Source organism: Passer domesticus, chromosome 28, assembly GCF_036417665.1.
Source record: "Passer domesticus isolate bPasDom1 chromosome 28, bPasDom1.hap1, whole genome shotgun sequence".
NCBI classification, from domain to species: domain Eukaryota; kingdom Metazoa; phylum Chordata; class Aves; order Passeriformes; family Passeridae; genus Passer; species Passer domesticus.
In genome coordinates, this window is record NC_087501.1 from 3,271,821 (window position 1) to 3,290,795 (window position 18,975).

The window sequence follows — 18,975 nt, forward strand, 5'->3', positions numbered from 1 at the left end:
TCCGGAATTGCTGCTTTTCCCAGCAAACCACTCAGCTTTGAGCACAAAATAGCCCAGGAAGGGGCAGAGAGGAGCTCAGCTCCCACACAAAGCCTCCAGGCACCCCCAGAGCCCTCCAGGCCGAGCTGAAGAGCCTCTCCAGAGCGCTCTGGGGTTAATGGGGTCTCGGGGCACTGGCAAGAAGAACTGCTCCCACAGTGAGGGGTTGAAAAGCCCCAGCACACGGCTCCTCCTGCTCCTGCTCACGCTGAGCCTGGCTCAAATTGCCATTTTGTGGGGCTGGGAAATCACAGCGCGGAGAAAAGTCAATAAAAATTCAATTCAGATAAAGGTCCTTTCAGCTCGGCAATGCAGGGGAATTATTGGCTCAGTGTTATGACAGTTAATGCAGTGAAATAAAAAATTGAATTTACACGTATTTAGACATTCAGACTGAATCAGCCAACAAAAAAAAATCCGCCGTTAATGAAATGAAGCTTTTCTTACACTGTCCTTTTACTTCTGACAAATGTTTGTTTTATCCTGTTAAATGTTTACCCTGGTAAAAGACACCTTTTTCTATTGTCAGGAGCTGCTGGAACACTCCCTGGGAAGTCTCCCTTCAGGTTCTCCCTTTGCTCCTGCCCTCCTCTCCCAGGGAATGTTTCTCCCAGCTTTTTGTAGGCTGCACCTCCTTTCCCAGGAGAGCAAAGGGAAGATCTGAGCTGGGGGCTCAAGGGAAAGGGGCTCACCACAGACTGGGGGAAGCAATCCCTGAATTCTCCTCTGGCAGGCTCTGGTTCTGCCAGGAAAACACCCCAGGTCTGATTCCAGGAATGGGATGAGGCTTGGAGCAGCTCCTGGTGACAGCTGTGTTTGGGGTCGTGTCTCCACTGTCCCTCTGGCTATGGGGGATTTGGAACATTTCCCTTTTTGCAGCTCCCAGTGACAGTTCTGTGTTTGGGGTCCTGTCCCTGCTGTCCCTCTGGCTATGGGGCATTTGGAACATTTCCCTTTTTGCAGCTCCCAGTGACAGTTCTGTGTTTGGGGTCGTGTCTCCACTGTCCCTCTGGCTATGGGGGATTTGGAACATTTCCCTTTTTGCAGCTCCCAGTGACAGTTCTGTGTTTGGGGTCCTGTCCCTGCTGTCCCTCTGGCTGTGGGGCATTTGGAACATTTCCCTTTTTGCAGCTCCCAGTGACAGTTCTGTGTTTGGGGTCCTGTCCCTGCTGTCCCTTTGGCTGTGGGGCATTTGGAACATTTCCCTTTTTGCAGCTGCCAATGACAATTTTGTGTTTGGGGTCCTGTCCGTGCTGTCCCTTTGGTTGTGGGGCATTTAGAACATTTCCCTTTTTGCAGCTCCTCGTGACAGTTCTGTGTTTGGGATCCTGTCCCTCTGGCTGTGGGGCATTTGGAGCATTTCCCTTTTTGCAGCTCCAGCAGGGTCTGTGGGTGGTGAGTGACGACCCCACAGCACATCAAGGACATGAGGAGAGGAAGATCATCCGCCACCTTCCCCCAAGTCTCCATGGGCAGCAGCCCCATGGTTCCTTCCCTGCCAAGGCCAGCTCAGGATTCCCGTGGCAGCCTCCCTCCCTCTCTTTGGGACGGCTCTATCCCAAGAAAGGAGGGAAGGTGTTTTTCCCTCTGCTGACACCCGTGGTTCCCGGGATGCTCCTGCAGGGGCAGAGGAGCACACCCACTGCTGTTTAACCCCAAAGGTGCGTTCCCACCCCTCAGAGCCCCAGGGAAGCAGCGTTTACTCACAAGCGATGCGCACGGACGCCTTCCTGCTCTTGGAGGTGCCCAGGTGGCTCCAGGCCACGCACTGGCACCAGTAATCCTCGGGGCCGTGGAAATCCTCCACCTGCTGCCTCGTCACGTTGATGGAGACCTCCCGCACCTTCAGCCCTGAGCGGGGAGAGGCACAGAATCAGCGGGACACAAACCTGCCCTTTAATCAGCAGTGCCCTTTTCAATCAGGGCAAAGCCTTAATTACTTATGCAACAATGTAGTGCCACTAATTAAATTCTGTAAGATGAGCGGGTTGTAATGCACAAAGTTCCAGGAATTGCCCCCACTGTGATCTTTGCAACTCCTCCCTCAGAATCCTCATCCCTGGTGCCTCCTTCAGCCAGGATGTTTGTCTGGATTCGATCATGTACAATAAAAATGTCTTTAAAGGACACCTCCATGCTCTTGCAAAGCTGTGGCCCCTCAGACCAGGAGCATTTCCCCCACACAGAGCCCAAAGGTAAATTCCAGACTCCAGGATCCTCCCACACCTTTCCTGTGGCACCCCTGGGATGTTCCCCAGACCTGCAGCCACCTCGGCATGGCAGCCTTGGGAGAGGAAATCCAATCCAAACCTGGCACTGGGAACCATTTGAAAGAGTCAGAAAAAACATTAAATGAAAATAGAAAACATTCAGGCCTTGTTCCTCCTCCTCTCTCCTCCAGCACAGTCCCCTGGCAGTTATTTCCCCTCCACTGGAAATGGAGGCAAACCCAATCTCACCGTATTTCATGCCTGTGGAGTTTATAAAGCAGCAAGAATTCTAAACCTGAACTCCATAAAAATTGGCTTCCACTTAATCTCAGGCATCATTAACAGCTGGGCAGGCACTCCTCAAAGGCACTGGGAAGTCACTGTGCTCCTCTGGCAAGAGGAGGGACAGGGTTCACTGGGGATGCTCCAAGAGGGGAAGCTCAGACAAGCTTTAAATCCTGTACAAAAATACAGAATATTTGATACTTTTCCAGCGGCAGGAAAAGGGGATTTTTACTTCTTTTCATTAAGCCTGGCTTACAATGAAACCCAAAGACAGGGACAAACCCTTGACAGCTCCCCAAGTTGTCTCCAGAATGCCTTCAGTCCCTCAAATATTTATTCCCATGCAACAAACAAACACAGGTTTTCTGGCTGCTTTTTGTTTCCCCCGTGTTGATGCTGTTTTTAACAAAACTGTTTACAAAGCCTCCCTTTATTTCCTGACACGGTGACAACAAACCCTGAGGAACAAAGGCTCTGCCAGAGACCCTGCCAGGAAAACGCACCCCCTGAACAAAACCATCCCTGCTCTGCCAGCCAAAAATCCTTGGATTCTGGCATGAAAAGGTTTTGCAGAGTGATCTGTCCAGGTTTAAGGTAAGAGAAGCTCCAGGGAGTTCCCTCAGAGGGGACAGAGCGGGGCTGCCCTGGCTGAGGGTTTGGGATCCCATTCCCACCGGGAGCAGCTTCCTGGGGGGAAAACCCTCCCTGGATTATCCAGAGCTGTGCTGACCCCACTCACACCCCCAGCCCCTGCTCCCTTCCCTCCTGAGCTGCTCTGGGGATTTTGGGAAGCAGCAAAGAGAGGCAGAGGTGTGGGAGCTGCCCCAGCACCGCCCCTGCCCACAATGACAGGGTTTTGATACCAAACAAGAAGAAGTCATCACTTGATGATGAATTTTGAACAAGCTGAAACCGTTTCTTGGCTCCGGGGTGCTGCAAATTTCTGAGCAGGCGTCAGTGAATTCAGGCATTTACAGCTCCAGATTTATTAAGGTGGAATATTCTCCAGCCCAGCTCTTCCTTTCATTGACACGGCGCTTAATTAATCTATAAATCAGCCTGTATTTAATGTGGCAAACAAAGAGCACAAAGGTTTGGGGAAGCTGGTGGTTCAGCGTTTTGAGAATGGGCCAGGTAGGAATTCAGGTCCTCTTAAAGGTCTCCCAGTTCACCTATAGACAAAATAAATGCATCCAAAACTGCAGAATCTTGGAATTGTTGGGGCTGGACAGGACCACTGGAGAACACGGGGTCTTTGGGGGAAGTTATGCTTTGTTTATGGAGAAAGTACAGCTATTTCCATTTGTTTTAGGAGCAACGACACAAAGCAAACCTATTGGGAGGAGAGGAATACTCTGCATTTATCACCCCCGTATTTCACCAGCGCACACATCCACCTCCCCTCTGCACCTCGGGAACCACCGGGAAAATCCTTCACGGGGAGTGACACCGGGTGAAAAATCCCTGCAAATCAAAGCAGGCACCTCGTAAAGCACCGCGACATTTTACCTGCGACTCCAATAATTCCAATAAGCACCGCGAGCCCAACCCTTTAAATTATTGTGCAAATTAGAACCATCATCTTTTGTTTTACAGTAGAGCCGTGCAGAATATCAAGTGCTGGCTGTGGCACTGAAATGCTAATGGGCTCTGCTGGATGCTCGAGCTGCACAGACCGGTGCTGGCAGCAGATGAATAATTGCTCTCCGTGTACTAAACACAACGGAGCTGCAGAGAACTTCGGCATTTGTCAGCTTTATTTGTTTAAATGAGAAAAACACTGACAGCAGTTATTGCTGTAATCCTTCCAGTTATCAGGCAAGGAAACTCTGCGAGCGGGGCTGAGCCTCTGCTGAACCCCAAGCTGAAACAGCCAGGCAGGTTCTGGAGCGTGCAGGAAATGCAGCAGAGGGAAATTCATCAGCCCCTAATTACCAGACTTTCATCACAGCAGCATCCACGAGCTCGGCTCTCCCTTGATGAGGCAGAGCACGGAGAGAACAAAGTCCCTGCTCTGTCACGCTTGGGAATAAACAGGAAAAGCAGAGGCAGAGCAGCAAAGCCACCACGGGGACACTCCAGGCAAAGCCTTCCAGACATCCCCAGGCAGCAGCAGAGCCCTGCAAAACCTTCCCTGTCCTGCTGCTCCTGCTCACAGACACTCCTGGGCTGCTCCGAGCCTTTATTCCTCTCCTGTGAAACCAAAATCATGGAAAACTGGGCTCTGTGCCCATCACGGTGACAAAGCCACCTGTGGGGAGTCTCTGCCTTGGGACACCCCGAGTGCCACTGCAGCCCCTCTGCCAGGAGCTCCCACAGGAGCTCAGACCCGTTCCCTCCATCCAGCAGCAAACTCCTCCAGCCCGGGGCTCTGGGTGCTGCTCTTCACCACTCCCCCCAACCTCTCGGGACTCTGATCCCTCACACGCAGGGGAAGGATGCAGAGGGTCAGACCCTTCCAGTGCAGTGAGGCCCCAGAACCCCCTTTAACCAAAATCTCCGCTTCTGGCACCGATCCCAGAGCAGTTTTCCAGCTGGAGCAGAGCCGGGCTGTGCCTGGGGACAGACTCAGCTGTGGCCCAGACTGGACTCCAGAAATGAGGGCACTGCCAAAAACCCCAACAGCTGCTGCTCCCCGGAGGCTGAGGAAGAGTTCCAAAGGCATTCCTGGCCATGGATGGGATCATGGTGAGAGAATTCCCCTCAGTGCTGCCTCTCTCTGCATTTTTGTGCCCTGAGGAGCATTCTGGGAACACCTGGACACCGCCCTGCAGCGTTTTGGGTCCAGACTTTTGGGGCATCTGCAGCCCTGGGCTAAGTCCAGCCCTGCAGCGTTTCTGTGGTCAGGGGCTGGCACCAGATGAATTTTCTCCCAATCCAAACCATTCCACGATCCCAGCCCTGCTGCTCCGTGTCTCAAACCTCAACGTTACCGATGCCGTTTAAACCCCAGCTCGTGTTACCAATCTTGGTTTGTTCTGTTATTAACCCAACGCTTAGAAAACATAATTGCAGCACTCACAGAGAGATTTTCTGTAACCATATGGAAGGAAAGCTTTTAGGGACGACATTTCTCCCATATTGATTCAGCAGTGCCTTTAGAAGTAAAGGTTATGCCTATTAAATTATTTCTGAAAAGGTAACTGCAAAAATTAAAATTCATTCAGATTAGCATTTACAAAAAAACCCCTCTAATACGAAACTTCTTCAGAATGTGTCACTTCAAAAGAATGCCAAGCACTACTTTAAGAGGTGTAACTTCTTTTTAAATGGCATTTTTGCCTCTAAAAAAGGAATTTCTTGTGTTGCTGGAGAAGGTGTTGTACACAGAGCGCTGCTGCCAAGGCTGGGGGTTGCCTAGCAATGCTGGGAGGGGAGAGGGGAGAAAGCAATAACAACCAGAATTGTGGAGCCACAGCATTAAATTGGTCTGCAATACTTATCAGCTAAATGAGAGAAGCTACAGGCTGTGCTCCGAGCTGATAAAATCTCTTGATCACTCCCAAATCTCTCCCTTCCCCTCTTCTCATCCACACGCACTGGGCACTGGGGATTTCTCCTGCTCGGGTTATTCCCACCCCAATTCCTGCCCTGGCTGGGGCTGGGGGCAAACCCCAGGGTCCAACCCAACAAAAATCCCATAAAAACTGGGGCTGGGGGCAAACCCAGCAGGAATCCCACAAAAAATGGGACTGGGGGGAAACCAGGATCCAACCCAGCAGGAATCCCTAAAAACGACTTTCCCTATTTCCAGCTCCTGTTCCAAAGGGAAGCAGAGGAACCCCAGGTCCCTGCAGAGCTGCCTGGCGGGGTCAGGGCTGGGATTCCCACTGGGGCTGTCCTGGGAGTAACTCCTGGTGACCTGGGAGTAACTCCTGGTGACCTGGGAGTAACTCCTGCTCAACTGGGAGCAGCTCCTGGTGACGTGGGAGCAGCTCCTGGTGACCTGGGAGTAACTCCTGCTCATCTGGGGGCAATTCCTGCTCACCTGGAAGCAGCTCCTGCTTATTCTATTTGCAGGGTCCCCCGTGGCAGGAAGGAATGATGAGTCTGACTCCATGTTCTCAGAAGGCTAATTTATTATTTTATGATACTATATTATATTAAAGAATGCTATACTAAGCTATGCTAAAGAATACAGAAAGGATACAGACAGAAGGCTGAAAAGATAATAATGAAACTCGTGACTCTTTGCAGGGTCCTGACACAGCTTGGCTCTGATTGGCCAATAAGTCCAAACAATTCACATGAAACCAATGAAACAATCACCTGTGGGTAAACAATCCCCAACCACATTCCAAAGCAGCAAAACACAGGAGAAGCAAATCAGATAATTACTGTTTTCCTTTTTCTCTGTGGCTTCTCAGCTTCCCAGGAGAAAAATCCTGGGCGAAGGGATTTTCAGAAGACATGAATGTGACACCTGCTCACCTGTGGCCTCGTCCAGGCTCTCGTGGGAGACATGCTCGTTCTGGTGCACCCACTCCCCGTTGCACTTGAAGAAGATCTGCATGGCGGGCACGGCCCTGCAGCGCAGCACGATGGGGTTGCTCTTGATGATGTAGGAATCGTCCGGCTCCTCCAGGAAATGGGGCAGGGTCCCCGGGGCCGAGGGGATGGACTCGGGCAGGGCCTCGCTGTTCTCATTTCCTGAAAGGCAACCAGAGGAAAATTCCATTTTTCATTATTTTTCTAGCATCTCGTTTTATTGCTGGAGTGAAAAATCAATTTTGGGTTTTATTTAGGATTGGTTTTACTCTGGGTTTTATTTAGGGTTGGTTTTACTCCAGGTTTTATTTAGGATCGGTTTTACTCCAGGAGTGTCTGCAGAGCTGCCGGGTTGGGCTTTGAAAGGACACGCACATGGAGGAAAAAAATCAAATAATTTCAGTGTAAGGGCTGCCAAATGCCGCAAAACAGCATCAAAACCACCAGAAAACAGGTGGGGAACTGAGGGTTCAGAAGCTGCAGGATGTGAAGGGAGAAGTTTTCAGCACTTCTCCTCATCCTCTCAGATCTGTGATCCTCAGCTGCCATCAGGGGCCAAGGGCATCCCTTCAGGATGAGGAAGGTCCCTCAGTTCCCGAATTCCTGAGGCTTTGCCTTTGGAACAGCTCCCACCCTGTCAAACCCTCGTTGCTGCTGTCAAACCCAGGAAATTCCCATTGATCTCCGGCAATGCTGAATTCATTTCAGCACCTTGTCTGTTTTTTGGCGAAAATTCAGAGGAAAGCGACAAATGTGGGTGAGAAGGGATTGATTCCTGCAGGGAGATCAGAGAGCAGCGAGCACAGCCAGGGGGGAGAACAGGACACGTGGAAAATCTTTTTTTTTTTTTCAAATTAAAGAGTGTGAGGATGAAGGGAGCCGGGAGGGAACAGCTGAGGGCACGAGGAGGTGATGGAACCCAAAGCAATGAAATTAAGGCAGATGAAAGGGAATTGTGGTGCTGTGAAGGAAACGGAGCCCTTCCCGTGTCTAGGAGGCAACAGAAGAACGAGAACTTTGTTTTATTTCTATTAAATCAGGGAGCTGCCCCTCAGCACGGAGCTCTGAGTGTGCAAACACCCCCAGAGCCCTGCTGGGAGATCACAGCCACCCTCCAAGGCCTGCAGTGCTTTCAGCCCCTTCTCAGGGTGCTTTAAAAAACACCATCACAACTTCCAGTGTTTTCCTCCCCAACGCTGATGCCAATTTCCATCTTGTCAATCTTCGGCAGCGCTGCGTCCCTGCAGGCTCTTTTCAATCCCAGTTTTGTAGGAAAGGACAAAAAATGTCTGAAGATTTTGGCGAGGCTGGGAACTCCCAGGCTCCCACCAAGGCTCCAGCAGCCCCGGGGTGGAGGGGGAGCAGCGGCCGAGTCCGTGAGGATCCCCCAGCTGCAGAACTCCCAGTGACCCCGAGTTATTCCACTGAATTTGCTATTTAGGGCAAGGCACGGGGGAGGAAATCCCAGCCCCACTGAAACCAGGGCGGATCTCTCCTGGCAGGTTGTGTCTGGAATGGGTGATCTGGATTTTTTTTTGGCAGATTTTGGGGCTGGGAGTGGCTCCCTCCCCATGAAAATCTCTCACATGGCCAGGTAAATCCAGGTGCATCTTTTCCCTTTGGCGTTTTCCTTTGGAAATCCAAAGCAGCACACACAAAAGCAGGAATGATTCCCCATCCCCTCACACTCACACAGGTATTTCTGTGTTTTACACCTGGAATTGCCTGAATTCCTGCTGCCAGGACATTCCTGCTCAGGTGGAGGACATTATTTATCCCTGGATAAATAACATTTTCCCATTTACCTCCCCAAAATGCCCTTAATATTCAGGATTTTACCTCAATGACTCTTCCTCTTGTGATCACCTCTATTGTGCCCTAACTTGAATTCAGAATTCCCTTTCCCCCAGAGCTGATTGCAAATCCCTGAGGTTTTCCATGTCAATTTTTGGGATTCAGGTCCTTCAGAGCTACCCCAAAAAAAAAAAATCTGTTTTGTAGCAGCAGCAAATGACAGAAGAGCAAAGCCTGACACACAATTCTTGTGGGTTTCATTCCTGGAAAATTACCTTTCAGGAAGGGTTTTGTGTTTTATGCTCTGCACGTGAGGCCAAAAGGGACTTTAAATCTTTTCATGACAATAATAGGAATGAAAAAGAAAGGAGGGGGGAAAAAAAAAGTTAGGAACAAACATTAAATTCTTCTCTGAAATAAACACACTGCTGTTGTCAGAACACATTAGGAGATCTGGACAGCAGCAGACAGGGATGAGTCAGTATTTCAAAACTGATTTGGATAATTTAGATGTTAAAATGAGATCTTAAACCAGTGAAAAGCTGTGAGTTCTGAAATACCTTTTTCATTTCAAATTAAGAATTATTAAAAGTGAACAGCATTATTCTTTTTGTATTAAAAAAACCCAAACGAGAGCTAAGGTGTCCTCAACAAACCAAGTAACTCATGATAAAAGCAAATAAATCTGGCAATAAATTGTGCAGAGACTTTCCCCAAGTGTCCAAACACAACTTCTCTTACACTTTGTGGTACCAGAAAAACAAAGCTCTAAAAGTCCCAGATGGGGCTGAATTCCCCTGGCTGATCCAGCAGCGGGGATCAGAGGGAGCTCTCTTCCCTCTCTGCTTGGGATTTGGGATTTGGGATTTTCCCTCTCTGCCTGGGATTTGGGATTTGGGATTTTCCCTCTCTGCCCAAGATCTGGGATTTCCTTCCCTTTGCTCGGGGTTTGGGATTTGGGATTTTCTCTCTCTGACCAAGATTTGGGATTTGCCCCTCTCTGCCCGAGATTTAGGATTTCCCTCTCTCCCCCTTCTCTGCCCAGGTTTGGGATTTCCCTCTCTCTACCCAGAATTTGGGATTTCCCTCTCTCTGCCCAGGTTTGGGATTTCCCTCTCTCTACCCAGAATTTGGGATTTCCCTCTCTCTGCCCAGGTTTGGGATTTCCCTCTCTCCGCCCAAGATTTGGGATTTCCCTTTCTCTGCCAGGTTTGGAATCTCCCTGATTTATGGGACTGCCCTGAAGCAATTCCTCTACAGGGACACAGGAGCCGTTCCCACACAAAAACATTCCCAGTTCCCTCCAGCCTCCTTGTCCTGCTCAGGAATTCCTCCCCTTTTCCTCCTTTTCCCTGGATTTATAAATCCTGCCAGCAGCACTGGGTTGTTCACTGCTGCTTGGGATGTTTGCTGCCCCTTTTTCCAGAAGGAAAAATACTTTTCCCAGAAGGAAAAAGTCTTTTCCCAGCTGGACCCATCCAGGAGCACAAACACAACTGGAGATGACCAATATTCCAAATATTCCCATTCCTCCCTTTCCATCTGTCCATCCTCGTGATCCCTGCTGGATTTTAACCCCCTGCAGCCCGGATTTCCACCAGCACCAAACAATTTCAAGCGTCAGCTTCGCCAGGGGAGGCAGGGGATGGAAAAATAAAAAGCCTGTTCCAGAATAGAGCATTTCCTCCTGCCTGGAACGGTTTCCATGATGAAACCGGAGTCGTTATTCAGTCAGGAAAGCAGCTCGGGGAGATTTGCCTACATTTGCTTAACCAGATGACCCCGGCCCCCACGCGCAGTGGGTTTTTTGGAAGGAGCTCAGAAATGGGTGGAAATGGCAGATTTTGTTGCCCACGTGAAATCCTGGATTGTCTCTGTTGTTTGCCCTGGTTTGCTGAGGGCCCAGGACGGGGTACAGAGCAAAGGCTAAATGCGAGAGCCAGGAACAAATCCCTTCCCACCCCAAAGGGACCTCCCAGCTCATCTGGTTCCTCCCCTGCATGGGCAGGGAACCTTCCACCACACCAGCTCACTTATCTGCATTTATTGCTATTTTTTCAATGCTTTTAGCAGAATTCCTGGTTTTTTCCTGGCTGCTGTGCAGCCCAAAGCCAGATTTAGTTTCATTATGAACTTCAAATGCCTCTGCTCAACAATACAGTGGATTTTTTAGTGTTGGCATTTTCCTTATGAGGAAGAACCCTCAATAAATCGGTGAGGCCTCAATAAATGAACGAACCCTCAATTAATCAGTGAACCTCTCAATAAATCAATGAATTCTCAATAAATCTATGAATCCTCAATAGGTCAATGAAACCCTCAGCACACCCAGCACTTCCAGGGGCAGGTGCTCCTCAGGGAGCTTTGGTGGGGACACAGGGATCTGTAAAATCCCAGCCCAGCTCATTCCTGTGTTCCTCTCACTCCCAAAATCCCAGCCCAGCTCATCCCTGTGTTCCAGAATTCCCAGCCCAGCTCATCCCTGGGTTCCCATCACTCCCAAATTCCCAGCCCAGCTCATTCCTGTGTTCCCAAATTTCCAAATTCCCAGCCCAGCTCATCCCTGTGTTCCTATCACTCCCAAATTCCCAGCCCAGCTTATCCCTGTGTTCCTAAATTCCCAGCCCAGCTCATCCCTGTGTTCCCATTGCTCCCAAATTCCCAGCCCAGCTCATTCCTGTGTTCCCAAATTCCCAAATTCCCAGCCCAGCTCATCCCTGTGTTCCCATCATCCAGAATTCCCACCCCACACTGAGATCCACAAGTGCTGCAGCTCCATCCCACCCCTGATATCCCACATTAACCCCCCTGCTTCCCATGGATATAAAGGATAAACTTCCAGAGGCTCTGCCGTAATCCTTCCCATCAAATATTTGGGCGACAGGTGGAAAATTGTTCTGCCAGCTGAAGAAGACAAAATCCATCCCTCCCGGCAATTTTCCGCAGTGAAAACTCCAAAAAATGAACGTGCAATAAGTTGTGGAAATAAATCTGGACTTTAAAAAGAAAAAAGTAAATCCCCCAGCAGCGAGCCGGGGATCTTCAGGCACGAACCCCGCTTATCTGGGAGTTAAAAATCTCATTTCTCCTGCTGAGTGCCAGGTGGAGACACTTGAGGCTGTCACCTCTGCTGCTGGGATCATCCTGAGGTTTTTGGGGACACTGAGCACCCCTGGGGACACTGAGGACACCGGGGGACATTCCCTGTGGCTCTGGAGCCAGCCTGGAGGTGGCTGTGGGGCAGGGAAAGGGACAAACCCTGCCTGGGTCAGGGTGGGACCCTGAGAGGGACAGAGGAGCTGGAGCAGCCCCTGGACTCTGCTCTGAGCCTGGAGCGAAGCCAAGGCTGGGCCAGCTCCTCCCGTCCCTGCCAGGAGCACACCCGGGGTCCCTGATGGAGCAGGGATGTTCTCTGTTCCCCAGACATTCCCAGTTCTGGTGTTTTCCTCACACAGCTCCTTCCCCCCAGCACCAAGGGCACCCAAATCCCTGCTCACACAGAGCCTGCCTGAGAGTGGCACCAGGATGGGCTGTGGCTGCCCTGCCACACACAGAACTGCTCCTCTGCAGGCAGGGCTCCTCTGGAAGGGCTTTCCTGCCACTTCCCTAATCCTCACCACCTTCTCTGCCATTTCCCTAATCCTCATCTCTTCCTTCTCTGTCATTTCCCCAATCTTCATCTCCTTCTCTGCCATTTCCCCAATCCTCACCTTCTCCTTTGCCATTTCCCTAATCCTCATTTCCTCCTTTCCCCAATCCGCATCTCCTCCTTTGCCATTTCCCCAATCCTCACCTCCTCCTTCTCTTCCATTTCCCCAATCCTCATCTCCTCCTTTCCCCAATCCTCATCTCCTCCTTCCCCCAATCCTCATCTCCTCCTTCCCCCAATCCTCACCTTCTCCTTTGCCATTTCCCCAATCGTTACCTTCTCCTTTCCCCAATCCTCATCTCCTTTCCCCAATCCTCATCTCCTCCTTTCCCCAGTCCTCATCTCCTCCTTTCCCCAGTCCTCATCTCCTCCTTTCTGTCTCCTCTCCAAAGCCCCAGCCCTCAATCCCTGTGCCACTGGCCCCCCTCCCTCACACCTTTGTTCCCAGAAAAAAGAAGGAAATTTAACACATCCCACCTTACCCACCAATTCCAGCCCGGTTCTCCTCTGGCTCTGTCAGAACCACTCTGAGAATGTCAGACCCATTTAATGAACTTGAATTCCATGGAATTTATGAAGGGAATTTCCACCAACCACCCATCCCTGGCTGCAGGAGGGAAGGGCATCTATTTTCCCCAGTGAGAATTAATTTGTTGATAAAACATTGCTGGCCCTTCCTGTGCCACAGAGATGAATGTGCATCCTATTGTAATCCCTTCTGCATCCTGAATGTATTTATATCCCAGCTACACTTATTTATAAAAATGATGTATTACATTTATTAAATATTAAGTGGGTTACAAACTTGAAGAATCTTTCATACATTTATTTAACATCTAGTTGTTTTTTTTTTTCCTTTGAGCAATATGCAAGCAATATAAATCTTTAAAGGGAAGAAGGATCCTCCAGCACCCCAAATAGATCTGTAACTAAAAGTGTCCCAGCACGGGGTGTGTGAGGAGTCTCAGACTTCCCTCAGTGACTGACCGGACCTGCTGCCCTCAACAATTCCAGCCAGGAGCCCTGAGCAGAGCATTTCTGTCCAAAGCCATCAAAAATGCCATTTCTGGCCCAGCAGAGAGGCTGCAGAGCTCACCCTGAGCCTGCTGAATTCACCCACAAACCCCTCCCCGTGCTCCAGGCCTCCAGGAGAAATGGGTGAGCAAAGCAAGGAGGGGACTCCCCAAATTAACTCCTCTCCTGCTCCAAATTTCCTGTCTCACCTGCTCATGTGGGTCCCTGCCTCGTTCCCTGTGTCTCTGATGAGATCTGGGTTCAGTAAATCTTAATTACTGAGACAACGATATGGAAATGCTCATTTGGTAAAAAAACCCCACAAAAGGAGCTCAGAGAGAAATTCAGCTTCATTTCAGCCAGGCTGAGAGAGAAACCAGGCTCCAAAAACGGGGCTTCATTCCAGTGCTGAGAGCTCGGGAGCACAGCAATAATAAATGAGGGAATTACAATTTAGGGACACTCAGGGCTGAGTGAGACATCACAGTGCAACTCTCAACAACCGAGCCCGAAATCCCCGACGAGCTCATTAAAACTGGACTGAGCAATGCTGCAGCTCCTCCAGGTGACTCTGAATTGCTGAGGAAATTGGGCCCATTAAGTATTAATAGACATAATTCCAACATGCAGTGCACAATTTAAACAGGAGTTTAGAGGAGAAGGTTTGCAACCCAGATTTCCCAGTTCCTGTAAAATCCTGTACTGGCTGTATTGGCAGGAATTTCCAGTCCTCGTTGCGCTTTGCACAAATTGAATTTAATGATGGATCTTCACAGTCTGAAATTTTATTTCATTGTGATTGGGGAAACAAACTTTATCTGCAGTTAAACAATAGAGTTTGGGATGTAAAATTTTACAATGCTTTTTCTAACAGAACAAATTTGGGATTTCTGCCCAGTTTTTGAAGTGTCCAATGTCCCTGACAACACGAAATATCCAATTAATTGATGTTTTCTACATGCGCAGAGAGACTGAGCCACAGATGTTTCAGATCTCTCTGTAAATTCCATCAAAGCAACAAGTGACATTTAAGGAATATTTCAATGTTGTGTTTGCAGCAGCTGAACACGGCAAACAAGGAGGGGGAGCTGGGCACTGGAGCAGTTTTGGGTTCCACACCCAGCCTGTTCTGGCTGCTTCTTTTGTGCTTTTTCAGGGTATTCAGCTACAAATATTTCCTGAAACAGCACTAGAATTAAACAGCAAAGCATATTGCTAAATAATATTGCTGCAGACCTGTGAGGCCTTGGATTTATTGATGTTTGTAGCTCCCATCAGCTGTTTCGTGCAGATTTCGGAGCTGCCCTCCAGGTAATGTTTGGATAAGGGAATATTTTGCAGTTCTTCTTTCACCTTTCCCTTTCCACTCAGGTAATTTTGGATAAAGCAATGAGATACCCCACAGGAAACAGGAGAGCAAAGCCAACCCCACCATCCCCTGGTTTGGGAGGGCGAAAACCTCGCTGCCTGCCCCAGGACATCACAGCCTCACACTCAGGGCTTCCCCCATGGGATTTTCTGGAACTTTCCCCCTTTTTTCCCACCTAAAGCCAGCCCAGGGTGAGCAGGACGGAGCCACCTGAGACCTCCCCAGCTCATCCCCCACCCCAGTCCCATTTCGGTGATAAACCCACCCCAACCCACCCCCCAGGAGCTGTTTTCCCATTTCCCAACTCATTCCCGTCGCCCCCCACCCCATTTCCCTCGGCAGTGAATCACAGCCCGGGCTGGTGACGCTCCCCTGACTCTGCTGTCACCACCTCACCTCCCCTCCCTGTCACTTCTGCTTGCTGTCCCCATCAGCAGCTTCAGCTGCCTGTTTACTCAGCCCCCCGTGGGGGAAGGAACAAAAGAACCCCCCCAAAAAACAAAGGGAAAGAGAAAAACATCCCCCAAAAAAAGCCCCATTTGGAAACGCTCTCCCGCAGGAACCTCCCACACCCGCCGCCCCTACAGCTGACGGTTTTGTGCAGCACAAAGATTAATAATTTTCAAAACCTGACATTTTCCATCTGAATCACAAGCTACTTTTGTGAGAAATCTTTTCCATATCCTGCTCCATGCTGCTTCTCACGCTGAAGGGCATTTTAGGCTGGTGAAACGCTTTTGTCATGGTAAAGACCCGGCGGATTTCCAGCTGGTGGCTCTGCAGAGGAACCGCTGCTGCCAGCACCAAAGGATCCCAAAGGATCCTCATTTCCCGACCACATTCCCTGCCCTGAGATGCTCAGGCACACCTTGGAGAGCTCCAGCTCTCCCACCCTTCCCCGCCTCCCCTCAAAGCAAAGCCCTTCTGCTGTCCCAGCTCCCCCTTCCCCATTTCCAGCCTGGCCTCCAGCAGTTTTACTCAATATTGCAGCGTTGGTGGTGTTTGTGAGGGTCCCGGGATGAGGGAAGAGATGAATCTGCCTCCACATTTCTTAGAAGTTTGATTTATTATAAGAAATTATATACTAAAACTATACTAAACTACAAAGGACACAGACAGAAGGCCAGAAAAGAATGAATAATAAAAACCCGTGACAGACCAAAGAGTCCGACACAGCTGGACTGGGATTGGTCATTAATTAAAAACAATTCACATGGAACCGATCAAAGAGGCACCTGCCACATTCCAAAGCAGCAGAACACAAGGAGATGAGATCAGATAATATTGTTTTTCTTTTCCTCTGAGGCTTCTCATCTTCCCAGGAGAAGAAATCCTGGTGAAGGGATTTTTCATAAAAAATCACTGTGACACTGCAGTTTCTGATCTGTTACAGAATCCCTACAAGGCTTTTACGACAATTTTTTAAGGAATTTTACAAAATTCTACAGAATGTTCCAGATCTCCATGAAGGCCCCTGCAGGTGACGCCAGCTCTGGGATCTCCAGGATTTGCTGATGGGAAAAAATTCCTGCCTGTGGGATCAGGGAACACCAACCCCTTTTGCTTCAACATTTCATGAAGGGCCAGCCCAGCATCCTGAGAACGCCTCCTTTACCCCTTAAGACCAGAGGAAACATTCAGAGTGAGATTTTGGGTTGATTTCTAAAGGAATATTTTTGCTTTTCCTTTTTTTTTTTGGCCTCCATGAAATCAGAATTTCCCCTGCTATCGCTCAGTTAACAACCCCAATTTCTTTTCTGCGCGGGAAAGGCAACGCCAGGACCCAAACAGCTTTTCCAGCAGATAAAAGGCTCTGAGAAAAAGGGAAGGGAGGGCAGTGATTTTCCTCAGGTCCTGCTCAGGACTGAACTCCTGGCAGAGAACAAAGCCGCCCCTTCAGATCCCAATTCACACTTCAATTTTCCTGAACCTTGTAATACAAGTCATTACATCCTCCATGACTTATCCTCAAATTGCTGGTAATTTTTATGTTGAACAAGCACCCATTTGCAGGGGTTTTCGTGCCATTAGGAGCAGGAATATTCCAATTTGGAAGTGGAGGCTGATGGCTGGAGAGGCAGAATGGCTCAGAAATACAGAATACACACCTTGGGAGTGAATGCTGGGGGGTTTTATAGCACCCAGAGCTGGAAACCTGATGAAAATCTGCTTTTATTTTGTCCCTAACAGGACAGGGGGAGAGGACGAGCAGCCACCTCTGCTCTCCCACAACTCACCAGCCGCTCTCAGAACAAAAAGCAGCAATAACATCCCACAACATTCCCATTTTTTCTCCCCCAGCACACCAAAAATTACAGAGGCTGACATTAAAATCTCCTTCCAGCTCCCTGGACAGGATATTTCAGCTGAGCTCCTCAGTGCTGGGACTCGTGGGGTTTATGGGGGGCAATAAAATCTCCAGTGCTGGGTGAGGGTCCAGCTCCCCTGGAGCAGCTCAGGATGGACAGGATGGTCGTAGTTATGACATTTTCTGAAAAATCCTTTTGCCAGGGTTTTTCTCCTGAGGAGCCTCAGGAAAGAAATGTAAACAATAACTGTCTGCTGCTGTGGAATGCAACAAGTGCATCTTCCATTGGTGCATGTGGATTGTTTTCACTTGTGTCGAGGCTGTGAGCAATCACAAAATTTTATTAATCATTCCATCCTATTCTTGTTCTTTCAAACCTTCTCACGATCTTTTTCTCTCTGTTCTTTTGGTGTCGTTTTAACGTAGCATTTTAATATAATATATATCATGAGATAACAAACCAGCCTTCTGAAAACACGAAATCAAGGCTCCCAACAGATGGTGACCCAGCAGTGTCCCCCTGCTTCCATCCTTCCCCACCTGGATTTCACACCCTGCTGCATTCCCACCCCACCCCTGGTTTTTGGGATGCTCTCCCAGTTCTCAGTTTGCTGCTGCTCCCCTTGGGAGGCGTCAGGAGGTGAGGTTGGCTCAGCTCATCCAGCACATCAAACCCTGCTGGAACCATCCCTTGCTGGTGCTGTGAGCAGCTGAAAATGGAAAAAAAACCCCCAAAACCCAAAAAACAACAACAACAACAAAAAAACTCCCACAAAAAAACCAAAACCAAAAAAACCCAAACCCAAAGCAAGAAAAAAACCCCACAAAACCAAAAAAACCCAACAAAAATAATAAAAAATAACAAAAATCATTACCCAAATATATATTATATTATATTATATTATATTATATTATATTATATTATATTATATTATATTATATTATATTATATTATATTATATTATATTCTATTCTATTCTATTCTATTCTATTCTATTCTATTCTATTCTATTATATTATATTATATTATATTATATGTAAAATTATTAACAAATATATATATTGAAAACAACAAAAATTATTAACATTATTAATTATTAACAAAAATTAATAACAAAAAATAACAACCCCCCCAAAACAACAAAAAATAAAAACGAAGAAAACACCCCAAAAATAACAAAAGATAACCAAAAATAACCCCCAGGTGGTGCCAGCAGCGCTGAGCCCCCGTTCAGGCTGAAGCACCTGCTTGGCTTCAGCTTGTGCTGAGCTCTTTTCCCACCCTGGGTAATCTGGGAATGCACTCCGGGGGTGCTGGGGGTGTCTGAGCCCCCCAGAATTTGGAACTCTGAACAGGGCTGGGTTCAGACACACCAGGGAGGGCTGGAATTCCCCCGTCCCTGCTCCTCCCCGTGGCACCAGCTGTGATGGAGCAGCATCCCTGCGAGGTTTCTGTGGTGGAAAACTACAAATTCCTGCTGGAAAACCTCAAATTCCTGCTGGAAAACCTCAAATTCCTGCTGGAAACCTTCAAATTCCTGCTGGAAACCCTCAAATTCCTGCTGGAAAACCTCAAATTCCTGCTGGAAACCTTCAAATTCCTGCTGGAAAACCTCAAATTCCTGCTGGAAAACCTTCAAATTCCTGCTGGAAAACCTCAAATTCCTGCTGGAAACCTTCAAATTCCTGCTGGAAACCCTCAAATTCCTGCTGGAAAACCTTCAAATTCCTGCTGGAAAACCTCAAATTCCTGCTGGAAAACCTTCAAATTCCTGCTGGAAAACCTCAAATTCCTGCTGGAAACCCTCAAATTCCTGCT

General features: G+C 48.7%; 1 protein-coding gene across 1 annotated transcript in view; it reads right to left on the reverse strand.

Annotated features, from left to right (window-relative positions):
* Positions 1 to 18,975, reverse strand: part of UNC5D (unc-5 netrin receptor D) — a 92,413-nt gene that overhangs the window by 46,001 nt on the left and 27,437 nt on the right. Inside the window, exons 2-3 of the mRNA XM_064400593.1 lie at positions 6,966 to 7,184; positions 1,747 to 1,890 (exon numbers count right to left, since the gene is read on the reverse strand). Coding sequence (XP_064256663.1) covers positions 1,747 to 1,890; positions 6,966 to 7,184 — 363 coding nt within the window. The remainder of the gene's footprint in view (positions 1 to 1,746; positions 1,891 to 6,965; positions 7,185 to 18,975) is intronic.